This window comes from Scatophagus argus, chromosome 10, assembly GCF_020382885.2.
Source record: "Scatophagus argus isolate fScaArg1 chromosome 10, fScaArg1.pri, whole genome shotgun sequence".
NCBI lineage: Eukaryota > Metazoa > Chordata > Actinopteri > Scatophagidae > Scatophagus > Scatophagus argus.
In genome coordinates, this window is record NC_058502.1 from 23,193,331 (window position 1) to 23,210,818 (window position 17,488).

At 39.8% G+C, this 17,488-nt stretch overlaps 1 protein-coding gene across 1 annotated transcript in view; it reads right to left on the reverse strand.

Annotated features, from left to right (window-relative positions):
* The window catches only part of atp6v1ba (ATPase, H+ transporting, lysosomal, V1 subunit B, member a), a 45,721-nt gene extending 28,908 nt beyond the window's left edge, over positions 1 to 16,813 (reverse strand). Inside the window, exon 1 of the mRNA XM_046402020.1 lies at positions 16,586 to 16,813. Coding sequence (XP_046257976.1) covers positions 16,586 to 16,694 — 109 coding nt within the window. The 5' untranslated portion in view covers positions 16,695 to 16,813. The remainder of the gene's footprint in view (positions 1 to 16,585) is intronic.
* Positions 16,814 to 17,488: the final 675 nt, after the last annotated feature.

Consider the following 17,488-nt stretch of genomic DNA (forward strand, 5'->3'; position numbering starts at 1 on the left):
ATATGTATTAACTGTTATCAAATAAAAACAATAACTAATAACAATAATAACAATAACTTTCTGTAAAACTAAAGTCCTGCTTTCAGAATAAGTACTCGCTTACTTCAACACTTTTTTCTGCTACCATTTTCCTACATGTGCTCAATCAATAACAACTCTCAACAGAGATGAGAAAAAAAGTAAAATGGCTCACTCCTTTGGTACCATCTTGATCAGTTTTAGAAGAAACAATGCTGTAAATGTGACATGACAGTAATGAGTTGGTTAAATCCCATACGCCTTTGAAATGTAGCTACTGCCATCTTGTCAAGCTGCACTATGCTGAAGTCTTATTATGTTGTTGAACTTTAAAAGAAGAAAGGTTAAGCTGAATAGTTGTTGTGAGAAATAGGAAAATTACACGTAAGGTTGCCTTGACTGATTGGTCACTGTTACCATTATTGACCTATGTTCGTTATAAATGATTAGATCTCTGGTTTGATTGGTGTCTCTGATCAAAAGAGCTGAACAGATAAACAAGCAAGACAGTTTCTCTGTGTGCAGCTAAAATGCCACAGCAGATTGCAGGGCTCAAAGGGCATCCTGTCCTCCCAAGGGGAAAAAAAAAAAATCAACTAACCATTTTACACACAATGTGTTTGGAACAAATGACAAACCAAACTAAGTGAGTGACCATATCAGAGTGCATCTTGTTATGCTTTACATTAGTTTCTAATATTGGCTGGCTATGCAGTGCGAGGCCCTTAAAATAGGAAGATGCTGATGTTTCTCATCTATGCCCTCAGTCACAAAAGCAGAGTCCTGCAGTGTGTTTGGCTAAGAGAGCTAACAGCTAATCAAGCTAATAGCTTACAGTAGAGCTAAACAAACAGCAGGACTAAGGGCTTGTGTTCAGATGGTTCTGAAGCCTTACACAGTGAACTGCACTTTAATGTTACAACACAGGTTTACAGTAAACTGTACTGAAGTACTTCAGTTGAGTACAGATGGGAGGTAACAGTACTTGAATTCTGAGTTACAGACACTTTACATCAATATACATTTGACCAAACGTCCGTCAGTCATGAATCTGGAATAAGCTTTAGTACATTCTCTCAGATGGACCCCAGTCCTACAAGTTAGAAACAACATATCTGGTTTGATCTCACTATTTCACCAAGTTTAGCAGCTATTTGAACACACTGCCCTGACTTTACCATTTTACATTTTATTGATGTTAACATTACAAATAAACAGCAACCAGTACTTTATCACCTGTGGAGTAAGTCCCCTCATTCAGTTAAAAATGTACAATTTTGTGAGCTTTTGCTTTGGGAAGAACTTTATAAAATTTGTGAAATTCGGTCTACCACAAATTCTTCTAGTAAATTCAGCAATGCTTATATATAAGTAATTTCTTCTGTTGTGCTCTACAAAAGCAACCCCCCCCCACCAAAAAAAATAAAAAAATTTAAAAACTGACTGATATTGTAGAATGCAAAACAAAACTACTGCCACACAGAAGCCCATTTGTAAAGTTTATTAGAAAACGTGTTGTTTTTTCCAAATACCACTCCACCTGTTCTCTCTAGGGCCTGCCCATTGTTACCATGGCCCATTACTCCAAAACCCCAGTAGTCCAAAAAATGTCCCCATCGGACCAAAAGCCCATTTACCCAACAGCCTGCTATCCTAAAAACAAAAGCCCACTGCTCCGAAGGCCCGTTCTTCCAAAAACAGTTCATGGTACGCACTTACCTATATCTATGATGATTAAAAAAAGAAGTTTGCACTCTCACTTCACAAGATAACGATTTCTCAATGAGCTATACGTTCATGAGGTGTGAAGTAGCAACATTTCCCATTAGGTTTGGAAAACTTCTCCACCCCTCTTTTGCTACTTCAGCTCAAGTGCAGCAGTCCCTTGGCTTGGCATGCAATAGCAGTGTGGGTCACCCTGCAGCCTGTTCAGCTGCCAGAGCCCTTTGTGTACAAAGATGTTAATTGGTCCTAATCCGCCACTAGAAGCTGTTTTGGTAGCCTGACCTTGCACCCTGAAGGACACCTTGGTGTGAAATACTAAAGAGCCTATTCAAGTGGCAGAGAAAAGAGGCACAGAGCATTCCACCACAATTCAATTTCCCTGCTGAAAGAGGGGGAAACCCAAGGGGTGAGAGAGAGAGAGAGAGAGTGTGTGTGGGAAGGGGGGGGGGGGTGTCAGAGCTAGGATGGAGATGGTGGCACATCATCATTCTGACAATAAATGAGCACTACAAAGCAGTGGCTGCTGTAATGTTCAGCCTCACAATCACATCGCTGCCTCTACTTCAAGGGATTCTCAAAGCCCCACTGGACATGGGAATGCTAATTGCTCCAAACCCCGTCCACATCACTACCCCTCCCACACACCGACACCCCAACCCCATGTACAGTCTTTGTTTCTATGTCGTCAACGTAACTTTTTTATCAACAGTGGAAGGTTCAAGGTAGCAGGACACTAATATCAAAGCTCACATGCTCACAATGGCTTAAAATTGTCAATCGCAGGCCAACTACACTGTGCATGTTGAAATTGTGGTGCTACTTGGAATTCCATATGCAGATCTGTCATTGTCCTGAAAACCTTCTCCTGAAACAATTGATGTCAATTGATTGCAAATCCTCGTATATACATCTTGCTGTTTAATCGTTTTATCCGCAGCCTTTTGCACAAGAGGGTGAGTGTGGTGAAAAGTAGGTAGTCAGATGAAGTTGTAAAGCTGACACTGTAATACTCAATTCTGATGCTTCCATTGCCTCAATTGGGTTGCTGAAAGGGAATTTTAAAACTGCACTCACTATTTCAAAGTGTCTGTTGAGCTTAGACAAGATAGTAGTAGAAGTGCAGATATACATGTGCCATGTGAGTAGTATATTAACATACTTTAAAAATCTCAGCCAGTCATTTAAGGTATTATATTCACTAAGAGGTTGCATGATCAACGGAGAAAAGCAAGCAACTCTCCAACAGCCACAGTCCAACAGGGGTCTCCAAAAACCACAGTGTCACTCTGTCAACTGAATATTCTTCTCTTTTTTTCTCTGTTCTCCCCTAACAACTAGAGGTCCCAATCTCACCTACTACTCATACACACAAAAAAAAAAACACCAGTTAGCCAGCTGGTGGTGCGATTACAACAGACTTTATACTTTGGCCTATAAATTAGGAACTGTAGCTCTAAAAATCAAAATGATTTCTTATTTTCCTGGATTTTATGAGTCCAGATAATCTACTAATCAACTCCACAGTTTGGAAAATTTTCCCCCCATTTTGAATGTTGTCCAAAACCCATTTTGTTTCCTCCTTCAAATTTTGTAGAACGAGCAGAAAGCCTAAAAATCAGCACATAGCATATCTAGACCATTTCCGTCAAATTTTTTTAATGATTATTTTTATTATTTCATTTTATTTTTCGTTTATTTTTGACATTCCATGTGGTTTTGAAACGTTAGAAATTGTAACTCGAGATTCTAGAAGTATAGGCGTAGTCATCTATGAGCGGTCGTTACTGGGTTTATCTCTCGCACGCATGTGCAGTCTTGAAGAGTTTCATGTGACGTGCACTGGGCCTCTCTCAGTTCCACAGTCATAGTATAAAAGCCCTGTGCAACCTGAGGTCTGCTCCCAAAAACAAGCCATCTCTTTCTGAAGCCAATGTGGGTGGGAACAGTGGGGCAACTTGGAGGGCTACGGCTAAAGGAATAGATACAGTATAGTGAAGTGCAGTCTTTAATGACAAATTTTAGCGGAATTTGTGATAGCGGCTCAAAAGAGGAATTGCCCACATTGCATAAAACCCCACAGAGTTAAATCCCACAGAGGGGACCAATGAGTACATGACAGACTGCGGTCTTTGGACTTCCTTTAAAAAAAAGCTTCACCAATGGATGTGCAGAAACAGATCTCTCACCATAGCCCTCATGAAATGGCTGCAGCATACATTTTAATTGACAGAGTCTGTTTTCTATTGACTAATAATTGAAGAAAAGTTAACACCACAGAGAGGGAGCATGATATGGGATCCACGCCTCTCTCACAACGTTAAAAAGTGGCATTACAGAAAAGGCAATGGTAGACAGGGTCCTTCAAACGCTCCCCTTCAGGGGCCAAGCCCATAAACACTGTCCTATCACAAGATGGTGAACAATCGAGCCGTCCAGTTGGGACAACGCATACCCACACCAGGAAAGTTACCACGGGCTCCCCAAAAGTAGCTCTTTTAATGTCAGAAATCCATGATGCACTTGTGCGTTCCAGAGCTACCAGAATGACTGCTAATCCTTACTCCTGAATATGTGCTAAAAGGCAAGGAATCAGGGGAATCGGGGGAAAAACCGTAGAGAAGAACACTGGGCAACGATCAATGAGAGAGGGCACTCTATTATCCCACCAGAACTATATCTTCCCAAGATGCAGGGTTATTTGTGGTTCCTAGAGTATCCAAAAGTAGAACAGGAACCAGAGCCTTCAGTCATCAAGCTCCTCTACTGTGGAACCATCTTCCGGTTTTGATCTGGGAGGCTGACACCCTCTCTATGCTTAAGAGTAGACTTAAAACTTTACTTTTTGATAAAGCTTATAGTTAGCGCTGGCCTAGGCTGGCCCCTAGTTTTGCTGTTATAGGCTTAGACTGCTGGGTGATCTCCCACGATGCACTGAGCTCTCGCTTCCATCCCTCTGCTTCTGCACACATTTATGTTGCATTAATGCATGTTAACTAACTTAACTTCTTCCCCGTAGTCCTTGTGCTTTCTCGTCGCACAGGTTCCCATGGATCGTGGTTGGACTTCCTGCTGCAGTCCTGCTTGAAACCCACTGCAATTACTAGTGTTGAATCATAATTTAATTCTCTTACTAGTATGACTATAGCTACTACCATTATTATTGTTACTACTGTGGTCTGCTCCACAGTTTCTGCCTTCTAAAAGACACCTTTTCCTCACCACTGTCACCAAGTACTTGCTTATGGGGGAATGTTGGATTCTCTGTATTACAAAATTTAATTAAAGTGTTCGATCTAGACCTGCTTGGTTTGTTGTGAATTGATGCTATATAAATACACTGAATTGAGTAGGGGCACGAGGCCTGGGGACTGAGGGCTATCCTGGTATGCTCGGGGCCGTGGCAGGTCTCGCAGCAAGCGTGGAGGTCAAAGTCCATTATGTAGCCTGTCTGACACGAAGAACAGAGACTTTTTGCTGGCAGAACGTAGAGAAGTTGACATCGTAGATAATCTTGCTCTTTAAGAGGAATCTTGTTCTTCAAGGACAGTGCTAAAATATGCGCAAATGCTAAATAAAAAGAGGGAGCAAATCTCAGGCGGCGCAGGGCTTTTATACTGTGACGGCAGACCTGGGGGAGGCCCAGTGCACGGCACATGGGCATAAAAAAACGCAACATTTGTTGGGACAAGGTTTAACCTCGCAGATGAAATTGTCCTCAGCTTTGTCAATGTAGGTTCTCAGTCATCCGGGTCATGGTAGTTGAAGTGCTGGAACCAAACAACCACTCCATAGACGCATGGCACAGCACAGGAGAATCAGCTCATCCGGACAAGACTCTGCTGTATATCTGGATCTCAAGGATTAGGGACACACCTTTGAAGACGACAATGTTCACATTTTGGACAAAGAACACTGATGGTTTGAGAGAGGTGTGACAGAGGCCATCTATGTCCAGAAAGAACATCCATCTTTGAACAGAGGTGGTGTTTTACAACACCAACTTTCAGCCACTTATAGAGCAGCTTTAAGATCCTTCCCCAGACGGGCAGTCGTGGATCAGCAGTTAGGGTATCGGACCCGTAACCGGTGGGTCGCTGGTTCCCCGTACCGGTGTCCATGGCTGAGGTACCCTTGAGCAAGGTACCTAACCCCCACTGCTTCCCGGGCGCTGCACGCGGTTGCCCACTGCCCCGGGTTTGTTGTGTGTGTGCACGTCACTTGGGTGGGTTAGACCACCCCCAAGACAACCCCACTGGAGGTTAAATACCTGGATCTCCACTTCAATCTCAGAACTGAAGAAGCCCTTCAGATGAGAAGTGAAACATCTTCAACAACCTAAATCGGGTTGACTTCAACTGTGCTCAATTTTGACTATTTTCTGAGTGTTTTCTTGCTTTTAACAAGTCTAAGTTGAAAGTTCCCATTTAAATGTCATGGAAATTAGTGATTAGCAACTTCTCTCATCTTAATCTTCTAACTCTGAGGTTCTAATGGTACCTCAAAGCAATTACTGTTTTCCCTATTTAAACACTATACAGTTATATTATCTTGAATACATCTATTTCTTGGCCTACACTAGTATTTGATTCCGCAAAAACCTACAACTCAAACCCAAAGAATATCAAAAAATACAGAAGGATCCCATGCTGTACCTCCAGTCTTTCAAGCAACTTTTTCCCTAATTTATCCTTGGCACTCCACCATAGAAAAAAAATATTTAATTTATATATTATAGTTTATTTAGTTTTTGTTTTGTGAGTAGTATCAGAGGACTACAACGAACATTGTTTTATTTCTTTCTTTATTCCTCTGATACAGTGATAAATGAATAGGGCAGAGGTGGCCTAAAGGTTAAAGGTTGTGACTGTAAGGTCGGCAGTTCAATCTCCAAAGTAGGGCTTGCTCCAGCAAAAATCCTAGTCTCCAGCAAAAGTTCCCTGAATAAGTAAAGGTTTAAAAAGAAAAATGTACCTCATACCCTGAAGGTCAATCGCTACAACAGACATATGTTTTGTGCAGTGATGAACACAAAGCAATCATTTTCTACATTTTACATCAAAGCTATTACTGTATCTTTATTACTTTCTTAGTTAAATGAAACTGAGGTAACCTTCAGCAGAAAAAAATAACAGAAAAAGTAAGACCAAGGTCTTAACAAATACAGGTAGAACAAGGAAGAACATTTAAGCAATTTCATAAAATGACAAAATTCTAATACAGTAAAACCAACTATTTGTTTCAGAGTTTGTGACAATCTGTTCTATTTCCCACCTATTTTATTTGTGTAGTGAAAAACAATTGTTATATTTTAACAAAAGCACATTTAGGATTAGGTTTTCAACCTGCAAAAAGTGCTTTGTGCTTTTAACATAAAATATATATATATATGAATGAATAAAATGAATCAAAAACTGATGAAGGACAAGTCTGATGGTATGTTAACAAATGGCAACTTTGATAAGAAATAAAAAGATTTCAAAATCTTAGCAGCCAGTATAGACACACCTCTTTCCAACCAACTGCTGTTTTGATCTGCTGACAATCCTGTTCCAGAGGGCTAAACTACAAAGCAGAACATAGGCAGGCCTTCTTCAAGTCAGCCAGCTTGACAAAAATTAAAGCCGCAGTCAGAGATAACAAGCATAATGACAGTGGTTATCAACTTTATTTGTTAACTCAAACTTCCCGCTTCAATCTCTGTGTTTGTTTGGCGGGGCGTTTGATACGTCACCTCACTCTATTTCCACACAAGGAGGACCGTTCACATGTTGCATACTTCAGAGGGACAAACTGTTACCATGGAGAGCTATGAAGCATCTAAAAAATTGCTGCAGATAAAAGCAACACTGTTTCTGTATATAAGTAAAGTGAGCAATGCTGGCAGAACGTTTAACTCTATTGTGCAAATTACCAAATTAATATATTTATTTTACCACTCAGTGCACTCTTAATGTGCCATTTATTTCTAACGTGACAAAGGCACATAAACTTGATAAAAGTATATTCTAACCTTATATTTAAGAACTGCATTTAGGTCCAACTCTGTCATAACGGAGGATAATCGATTTCTGGCCAAATCCAAGTGAAATATTTTTTGTTGACTTAATATTATGGGTGATAAAAACCAAAAGACTAAGTAATTTTTAATCAGTCTTTTAGCTGCAGTACAAGATGTTTAAAATGGACACTAACAGCAAATATGAACAAACAAACAAAGGCCTAATCCACGGGTCTGTAGATGTTGTGCTTTCATCATTCTTCTAGTGCATGGATGAGATGCTGAGTAAAATTTAAAGTGTTTACATTACCTGAACCAAACGGGGAAATTATTTTCTGCATCGGCAACTGAATGGAGTCAACCACAACGCAATGCATACAGTTTGCACTGCTCCACTGTAGATGACTTTGATAGGTTGATGTTACTAACAGAATGCACAGTTTGCATCTATAATGTCATTCTTAACTGAGAATCTGTATTGCTCATAAAGAACATAATAGGGAAAAGAATTAGCGAAGAGACAGCGTTGTTTAGATATATTAATCTAGAACTTTGAACATAAACTCCTCCGGTTCAGTTTAGGTGTGTAACATAAGTCACGACGATGATCTAGCCATCTAGGTTAAAAAAAGAGCCACCTACATGACACATAAGGCTCAACATTTTAGGCTTAAAATATCTCACTAGCACTTCGTGGTATACCCTGGTTTTGACACATCTACAAAATCAGCCGAACTTTAAAACATGTACGTACGCAAATATATCTCACTAATTATGAGGAAATGTAATCAAACTCAAACCAGAGGCAAATTTGCGAGCAGAGTGTCTACAAGTACTTTTTGCTTGAGGGAGGTATGCCGTCTGCAGAAAGGCAGCTCATTAAAAGAGCAGCTTCTTTACAAAGATAGTTTCATAGTTTATAATCATCTACTGTGGCTGAGGCACACTTGGGCACAACAGGAATTCACTTAAAGTTATTTAGTATGTTTACTCATTATGACCATGGAAAAGGTATCACAACAGCTTCATCACGATTTGCACACATTCTGGGACATGCATCAATTATCATTAAATGTGGCAAACCACACTGATGTTAAGACTCAAATAAACCAAAGAATTTATAATATACCACCTATGATCACAGTACAAAGTGTTGCACTCATAAAACCATCTATCATCTAGCATTATCCAAGACTGGTTCTGGTTTCACATGGGAGATTGGCCAAAGGGGTGCAGTACAGGGAGGGAGTACAACCTAAATACTCATAAATTAGACAATTTTAGTGTTTTCCCTTCATTCATTCATCCACATTAGTCTAGCCAAGCTTATATTTCAGCACTGTCTCTCAAACAGCTCAACACTTTCAGCTTAACAGTAAAGTTGGTATAGAAATGGCAAAATCATAGATAAAGTGGGCAAAGGTTGTTGTAAGTCAGCAAACAGAACCCAACATTGACTTTCATGAAAAACTCAGGCAGTAAACCGTTCTTCTCTTTTCTCACATGAAAAACAAAGAAACAAAAAGTGAATGTTTTAATGAATTTAACAATAGCTTTGGTGTTAGGAGGTACAGGGAAAATTCTATCACATTACAAAAGCAAAGAATCCATAAAAATCAAACAAGATAAATATCTTCTGATGCTGCACAAAAAGGTTCAACTGCTTAAGCCTGGTTTCCACCAATCTTGGAACTGATCAATTATTGTCTGACAACAGTATAGTTTCAGAATGTCCATGGAGCCAGCAAAAATCTAGATATCTGTGCCAAGACTTCCTCTTCCGTGGCTACTGTTTACAGCCCAATTAGCAACTTGAGATCTCCACATATTTCAGCCAATCTCTATAAACAGATATTTGCACATAATACTGCACTGCCCTGTCTTTTTGTTTGCACTGTCTTGTCTGTCCTCTGAGGTTGCACTATGTAGAACTGTGTGTATTTTTATCCTTCCTTATGTGTAGCCATTTAATGCAGCACATTGTTCTATGTATTGCACATCCATAGTTGTAATGACAATAACTGACTGTAAGAGATTGGAGAAGTAGTTTGAGACTGCATGGTTGCTGGTTCGATTACCCGGACCGGCAGGAAAAACATGGGTGGGGGGGGGGTAATCAATGCTCTTCCCCCTCCGTTAGTAATGGCTGATGTGCCCTTGAGCAAGCAAGGCACCTAACCCCCTAACTGCTCCCAAGGCACCTGACATGGCAGCCCACTGCTCCTGTGTTTTCACTGCATGTAGTGTGCTGTGTTGCATGTGTGTTCAACCAGGGTTGGGTTAAATGGAGAAAAAAAGTGAAAGTGAAAGTTCTTTGACCTTGACTATAGATAAAATACAAAAAGATAATGAAAATTATTCTAACTATTGTAAGTTGATAGCCAATGGGCACTGAGTTTGCATTTCGCACAACAGAGCTTTGCTCTCCACAGGGAACCTACTTCAATATGATTAATTTGAGCTACAAACAAAAAATCATCAAGACACTTCCAATATCAAAATCTTGCCCCTGGCCTATAGATTCTAGATTCACATGTAGATATCTGTTTATATAGATTACGTTTCCACTGGATGGTACCATTTGGCTCAGTATGAGTCATTTTTGGTACCAAACAGGTACTTTAATCAATTTTGTTTTACACTACAGATAGTACCCCTTGAATGCAAAAGAGATTTTTAGCTCATCATAATGGAATTAAATCATAAAACTGACATCTTCGATCTTCAGCACACTATGAACACAGGAACAGTGGAGAATATCTAAGGAATAACCATTTGCCACTGTAAGAAGACAAACTTTCAGAGAAGAGTGAAGGTTTGGCAAGGTTTGGCAAAATTTTGAATCAAAGCACAGATGAGACTACTTAAGTTGCTCCAATTCCTTCTGACCAGTCCATGGTCTGCAGTGTTTTAATTTAAGTTTTACTTGTGGCTAAGCTAGCTTGGGACCTTAAACAAGGTAATACAAATAAACAAAAAAAAAACATGTTATGAGTTGGGGGGCTTGGGTTGAACCATAAAGAACAGTTCTAACTGAGTCTAATCCAGCCATATGGAAAGTGGTCATCTGGAAAAGTTTTAATGTGTGCCCATCCATCAAGTGCTTACGGAGTTGTCTACTGAATTGTCAAATAGAGCTGACTTGGCATATTTTCCCATCATGCTGATGAGAGCACAGTGTAGAAGACACTGCTCAGTTACCTATTTTCACTTGAGGGCTCACTGACAGGTCTGAAATAATGGAGTGGAATTCATTGCTATGGAGTTCCTGAGAGGAACAACAAGAGGATAGGACCTCTACAACAAAGCGTCTGGATGTTTAGAGGGACTAAATTGCTAAGCGTGATAATTGACAGATCTCTGTTGGGTTCCCAGCAATACATCTGCCAAATTTAAAGTAGATCAAATGCATGGTTCTCCAAATATTTGGATGACATTGGTTGCTGTTAGTTGCCACCGTAACCTCAGAGTACACCAGTTTGACACAAAAAAATGAAAAAGAAAAAAAAAAAGATTCAGGTCTCTCTCCCCCAGCCCCCCCCACCCCACCCACCCCACCCACTTTAGCGACACTTCCCAAAATTGGTCTAGGTGCACCGATTTAGTCACCATTACTACTATGGAAATCACTTGACGGAGACAGTGTCATGGGGAAATTCTTATGTTAAACAAGACACACTTACTTCCCTAAATGAACCACCAATCCTTAAGATAAAGAATGTCAGGAAATTAATGATGAACGGTCAGCAAAACAAGCGTGTCACTCGCGGACTGGTTCTTGTTCATGCAACAGACAGAAATGGTGTCAAATCCACAGCCAACATTTTAATGTTCTTTCATGAAAAGAATGGCAAACGCCCACAGGAGCTTCTTTTTTTCTACTGACAAGCTAGCTGCTTAAGTCTAATTAGAATGTGGATTATAGAACTGTTACAAAAATAACATTGATTTTATAGAAATTACTTTCATAGTGACAGATGAGACATTTGTTTATCGTGACTACATTATTACCCTTAATTAAATCTTCACAAAGAAGTATAGTGCCTTGCTCCATGTCTTTTCATAGCACTAAATGACAGAATGCACTACTAAAACAAAGACAAGCCATTTCGTGGGCTAATAGCTTTTGTCGCATTTGACATGAGAGAGACAAAGGCCTCTAAAAAGAAAAGACTTGGTCTGATGAGAAATCTCTTTATTTGTTTATTTTCCTGCTCTGTCTCGAAGTGGCTTTTCAAAAGCTGCCTCTCTTGGAGCTCTATGAAGTCAATAACGTAGTGAAAAATAATCTCAATAAGGTGATCTTATAGACTGTTTCAAGCCTGGCAATTGACTATACTGAATCAAGTCTGTGATTTTCTAACCTTGCTGATTCTGAGGTCCCTTGATGTCTGTAGCTGGCCTTCTTGTGATACGCTGACACAAATATTACCAAGTCTGAAAGAAAATACAATCTGTCTCTAAATACTATTTAAATGGCTACGATTAAGCTACTGTCAATAAAACTCAACACTTTCTACAGATGAGGCGAGAAGAAATAATACGCCTCCCTGATGGTATTGCATGATGGAGAAGTATCTGTGTATTTACCATCAATCCTGACCAAATCTCCAACTCCATTTACAGAAATGCAGCCTCAAACTTGCAAGAAACCTCCACCATGCCTCACTGTTGCCTGCAGACACTCATTATTGTTCCGCTCTCCAGCCCTTTGGCAAACAAACTGCCTTCTGCTACAGCGTGCATAGTTGAGTTGCTTGGCCATGTTACCATGTCAGAGGTATGACTTTTAGGATGCAACTCTTCCACGAAGACCACTTCTGGCAAGACTTGTCTGGACAGTAGATGCGTGTACCTGGGTCCCACTGGTTTGTGTCCATTCTGAGCTGATAGCACTGCTGGGCGTCTTCCGATTTCATTCAGTAAGAGACTCTTACTCCCACGGTGCGCTACAGAGCGACACAGGAAATCATTCCTGCCTGTCGCCATCAAACTATTAAACTATGCACTGTAAAGGACACTTGGACATACATGTCCCTGGAAATAAATGTATAGATAATGTAAATATCTTCGATTTTTTATATTTTTTACTATATTTCATTTTCATTCTCTTGGTTGGGAAAATTGCAAATTACAATGTCTGTAAGTGAAAAGAATTTCCCCCTGGGCATTAATAAAGGAATTTTGATTCTGATTTCGAAGGGGAATAAGCTTGATGTGTTTTTCATCTTCTGCACTAAGTTTCCTTGGCTGACCACTGCATCTACAATCCTCAATGTTGCCTGTTTCTTTGTGCTTCTTCAAAAGAGCTTGAACAGCACATCCTGAAACCCCAGTCTGGTTTGAAATCTTTGTCTGGGAGAGACCTTGCTTGGTAGCAGAGTTTGGCTGTTCCTCCTTTAAGCCTCCTACACAGCTGTTTCTCTTTCCGTTAATGACTGTGTTTCAACCTGCATGTGAAATTGACGATTATCAGCACCTGTCTGGTATAACTGGTTCATCATACACCTCACTATAACCCTACAAAATCCCTGACTTTTTGCAAGTGTACCAAAGAAATGTAGTAACACCAAATATTGATTTGATTTAGATTTTTCTTTTGTTCGCTCACTTTGCGTTTTGTAAATTTTGTAAATCATCTAGCAAAACATGCATCAAATATTGTATATGCAGCGCCTGTGGGTGAGGAGCACATAAAAAGTTTTTTGTTTTTTTTTGAGACAATTTGGCTGGGAAGTGTTGCCTTAACATCAGAATGGACTGTTGCTCTTTAGTAATGTGTTAGGCGACAAAAAAAAAGTAGAATGGTTAGATGTTTTTAGGACGAGGGTTTTATCACGTGTTACATTCTCTATCCTTAGCTCTCAGACAACCCAAACTCCATTAAGTCATTTCCTTCTGGTTTGCTAAGAAGCTTTTAGTCCATGCTTGCCTCTCTGACACTTGCACAAAAGAGAAAAAGCATCACCTTGCTGGCTTCATGGATCCAGCCATGCTCAACAGCATAATCAAAGTCACAGTAACAGCTCAGGAGCAAAGTGCGAAAAACCATCAACATTTGTAAAACCGTCTGTCTTTATACAAATAAAGTAATCAGCATGGCCAAAGACCAAACAGTGAGGCCACATGAACAACTAATCATGGTGGTCCTCAGGGGAGATTAGTCCAGCTATATCATGTCTTTCATCTGTTCGAGAAACAAACGAAAACAACGAGACAACTGTGTGTACCTTTTCTTTAGAGAATACTGTTTAATCATTGCCAAAGCAGGACATTCATCTCTGATATCATCAAACCCCATGTGATTCACTAAACTACCTTTAACCAAAACACAACATCACTGGTTTCTTTCTTAATTTTCTACTGTGGTGAATCAAATATGTTTGGGTTTAGGACTGCTGGCTTGACAACACAAGACCCTTGAAGACATTAACTTTGTTAAATTGGAATGCGCATTTCCACTGTTTATTTAATTTCACCGAATTTAAATTCATTTCAATTCAAAATATTTTGTTCTTCTTTCAGCAGGCACTTCATGGCAAGTAAGTGTGCGAACAAAATTCGTACAGCGGTCAAACTATAAATCTGGCACTTTTCAGAATCAAGATTCCAACCAATCACAAACAGCTGTAGAACCAGTAGCACACCAGTAAATCAATATGATCATATATACTACATTCCAGCTGCTGCTGTTGTCTTAATGATATAAACTGTTGGATGGCTCAGAACTTTCTACAGCTCAAAAGGAGAACTCTTACTGTTTAGCTCCGAGCATCCTCAGAATCCAATCAGTCTTGGTTGTCTGTCCACAGATCAAAAACCCAGTGCCAGAAATCTAGGTGTAATATTCAATTCAAGTCTCAGTTTTGACCCACGTTTAAAAAAAAAAATCATTCAATCATGTTTCATCCAGCTGCAAACTATATCCAGAATCAAACCATTCCTCTCACAGTCTGACCTGGAAAAAGCTATCCTCACTTTTATCTTCTTCATGTTAGACCACTGCAACTCTCTCCTGTCCCGCATCTCCCACAAGTCCCTTTCACACCTACAACCAGTTCAGAATGCAGCAGCTAGGCTTCTCACTGGATTTAACAGACGACATCACATCACTCCTATACTAGCATCACTCCACTGGCTGCCTGTCCATTTTAGAATTGATTTTAAGATCTAAGATCACTTTCAACGCCATCTGAGTGTGGCCCCATCATACATAACAGAGTTGCTTGTTTATGAGCCAGCTCGCAGCCTGAGATCGTCGGTTGGGTCCCTTTTGGTTATTCCTAAGTCAAGGTTATAGACTAAAGGTGACCGGGCTTTTGCTGTCAGAGCTCCTCGACTTTGGAAAGACCTGCCTGAGGAGATAAGGCTCACAAGATCACTGAGCTCTTTTAAATCACTTCTTAAAACCCACTTCTATAAACAGGCTTTTAGATCACATTGTCTTTTTACTGTATTTTAATTGGCCTCTTATTGTACTGTTTTAAATGTTTCAATTTCTTACACTTATTTTTGATTTTTTTTTTTTTTATATTACTTTATTTTGAAGTTCTGTTGTGTCTGATTGGAAAATTTGCTTTCAACTGGTTGTTAAGCACCTTGGGAACCTGCTTCTTAAACTGTGCTATATAAATGAAGTTGTTATTATTCTACCACTAAGCCTTACCAAACTTTTTCATCAGCTGTAGCTATAAAATCACAAGTGATGCACGTATCTTTCCAGCGGATTCTCCGATCTCATGAACACATCCTTCAACACCACTTCAAGCTGCACTCGTGATCGAGTCACATGACAGATCATCCCAGCTGTCTTCCCTTCAGCAGGCTGAGGGTAACATTTCAAAGCAGACCAAATATTATAGACCCATACGAAACCTTTTCGGCAGTAAAAATGCTCTCAAGTCAGTAGAGCTTACTTTAGATGTCCCAGTGTAAAGTGAACACTAAAAATATATGAATATTAAAAGCATTCTTGCACGATGTTACACGGTGCTAATCCAGTGAGCTAATGACATTCAGCTGTATTGAGCCGTAGTCACCCTAAACTTGTACGTAGTTATCACAAGAATAACAATGATGCATTTGTGGCAACAAGGAGCTAATATAAGACTTACATTTACTATGCACAGAAACATTTATGAATCCTCTTAAACTTGCGTGTAGCTAACCTGGTTAACGATCGGACTAGCCACCGTTAGCAGGTTAGCTTAGCTGGTTTGCCATTTGAAACGAATACCTAATTTTAGCCAGTTTTTATTAACACAGAACGTAAGTCAAAACGTAACTGCAGTCAAACTATAAACTCTAAATCTATCCCGCGTTTTATTCGGCTCTAGTTTGTTGATACCTATGTGTCCCAATTTGTAGCTTCTTAGCTTTCTAGCACTGATACCGAATATGATGCGTTCCCGTTCACTGGGAATCCAAATAACTATTTAAAAACTCGTGACTGAAAACTTCTTCCTGAACCTTGTCACTTAGCACACACTTTGGATAAATGTACAAACTCGTAGTCCGAGTGCGTGAATGATATTGTCATTTTATTTTGTGGAAATAAAATATTCTTAAAATACAGAATTTGGGAAGTTAATTGAATCATCTTCAGCTATGTAACTCCAAGTTCCCTGACCCAGGATAGTACCAGTACACTACCTTAATATATTGATATTAATATACAGTATTGCCGTTTGTAATGGAAACAAGACCAAACAATAACAGTATTCACAACTAAATATTGAGATTAACTCTATAGTCTGACAAGGGTGTCATTAAATGCAGCACAACAGCCTTGTTAGCACTAGCTAGAACTGAAGCTACCTCCGGCAGGCTGCTAATGTCACATACTTAGCCTGGGTTGAGAGATGTAATTTCTGGTCACAGCCTGCGTGTGCGTCCTCGCCGCTGCTGCCAAGCCGTTGACGTCCATCGCTCTGTTTGCTACCAATGTTGCCATCGTTGGATAAAGGAAAGGAAACCTGAGAATTAAACGATGTGCTTTGCTAACTGGTACTGAATAATATAAATGACAGCAGAGCGCTGGTCATATGACACTGAGGAACCGGATGTTAGATAGAGAAGGGGTTGAGCCTGAGAGAGAAAGAATCTGCAGCCAGGCAAACTACACGACACACCCACTTTGGTTGGTGACACACATTGTACGTCATGACGCGACACACCCCTGACACGTTTTCCTAAAGCTGGTCCACGTTCAGCCCCAACGGAACGTAACAAGACAGGTGTAGAGGTGCCTGGAAAAAAAAATAAATATAGAATAAAGTCTCTCCACTTTCCACACAGATAATTATATTTAGAATAAAATCAGGTAAAAGTAAATTAAACAGAACAACACAGACAGTTATTTACGTAGATACATACACACATAGGGTGAGAATACCTTTAGTGAAATTTTCAATTCCATAGGAAGCAGTATCCCTTCAATAAGCATGACCGGTCCTACTCATGCCTTTGGAAAACTTGGAATAGAAACAGAGGCTTGCAGCACACTGCTGAATCATGCACATAATCATGCACATCAGAGAGGATTTAGGAGTATACAATTGCAACAGAAAAATAAGCAAGTATACACCCTTTGCCTGCATATAGCATGCATCACACCATTACACCACTGTGTGGCAAAACATTTATTTACACGGAAACAGTGGTGCATTGAACACCCTATTGTGTTCAAAGCAAAACCACACATGATCATACTAGAACAGAGAGTTGCGTCATCTCTGTTGTCTCTGT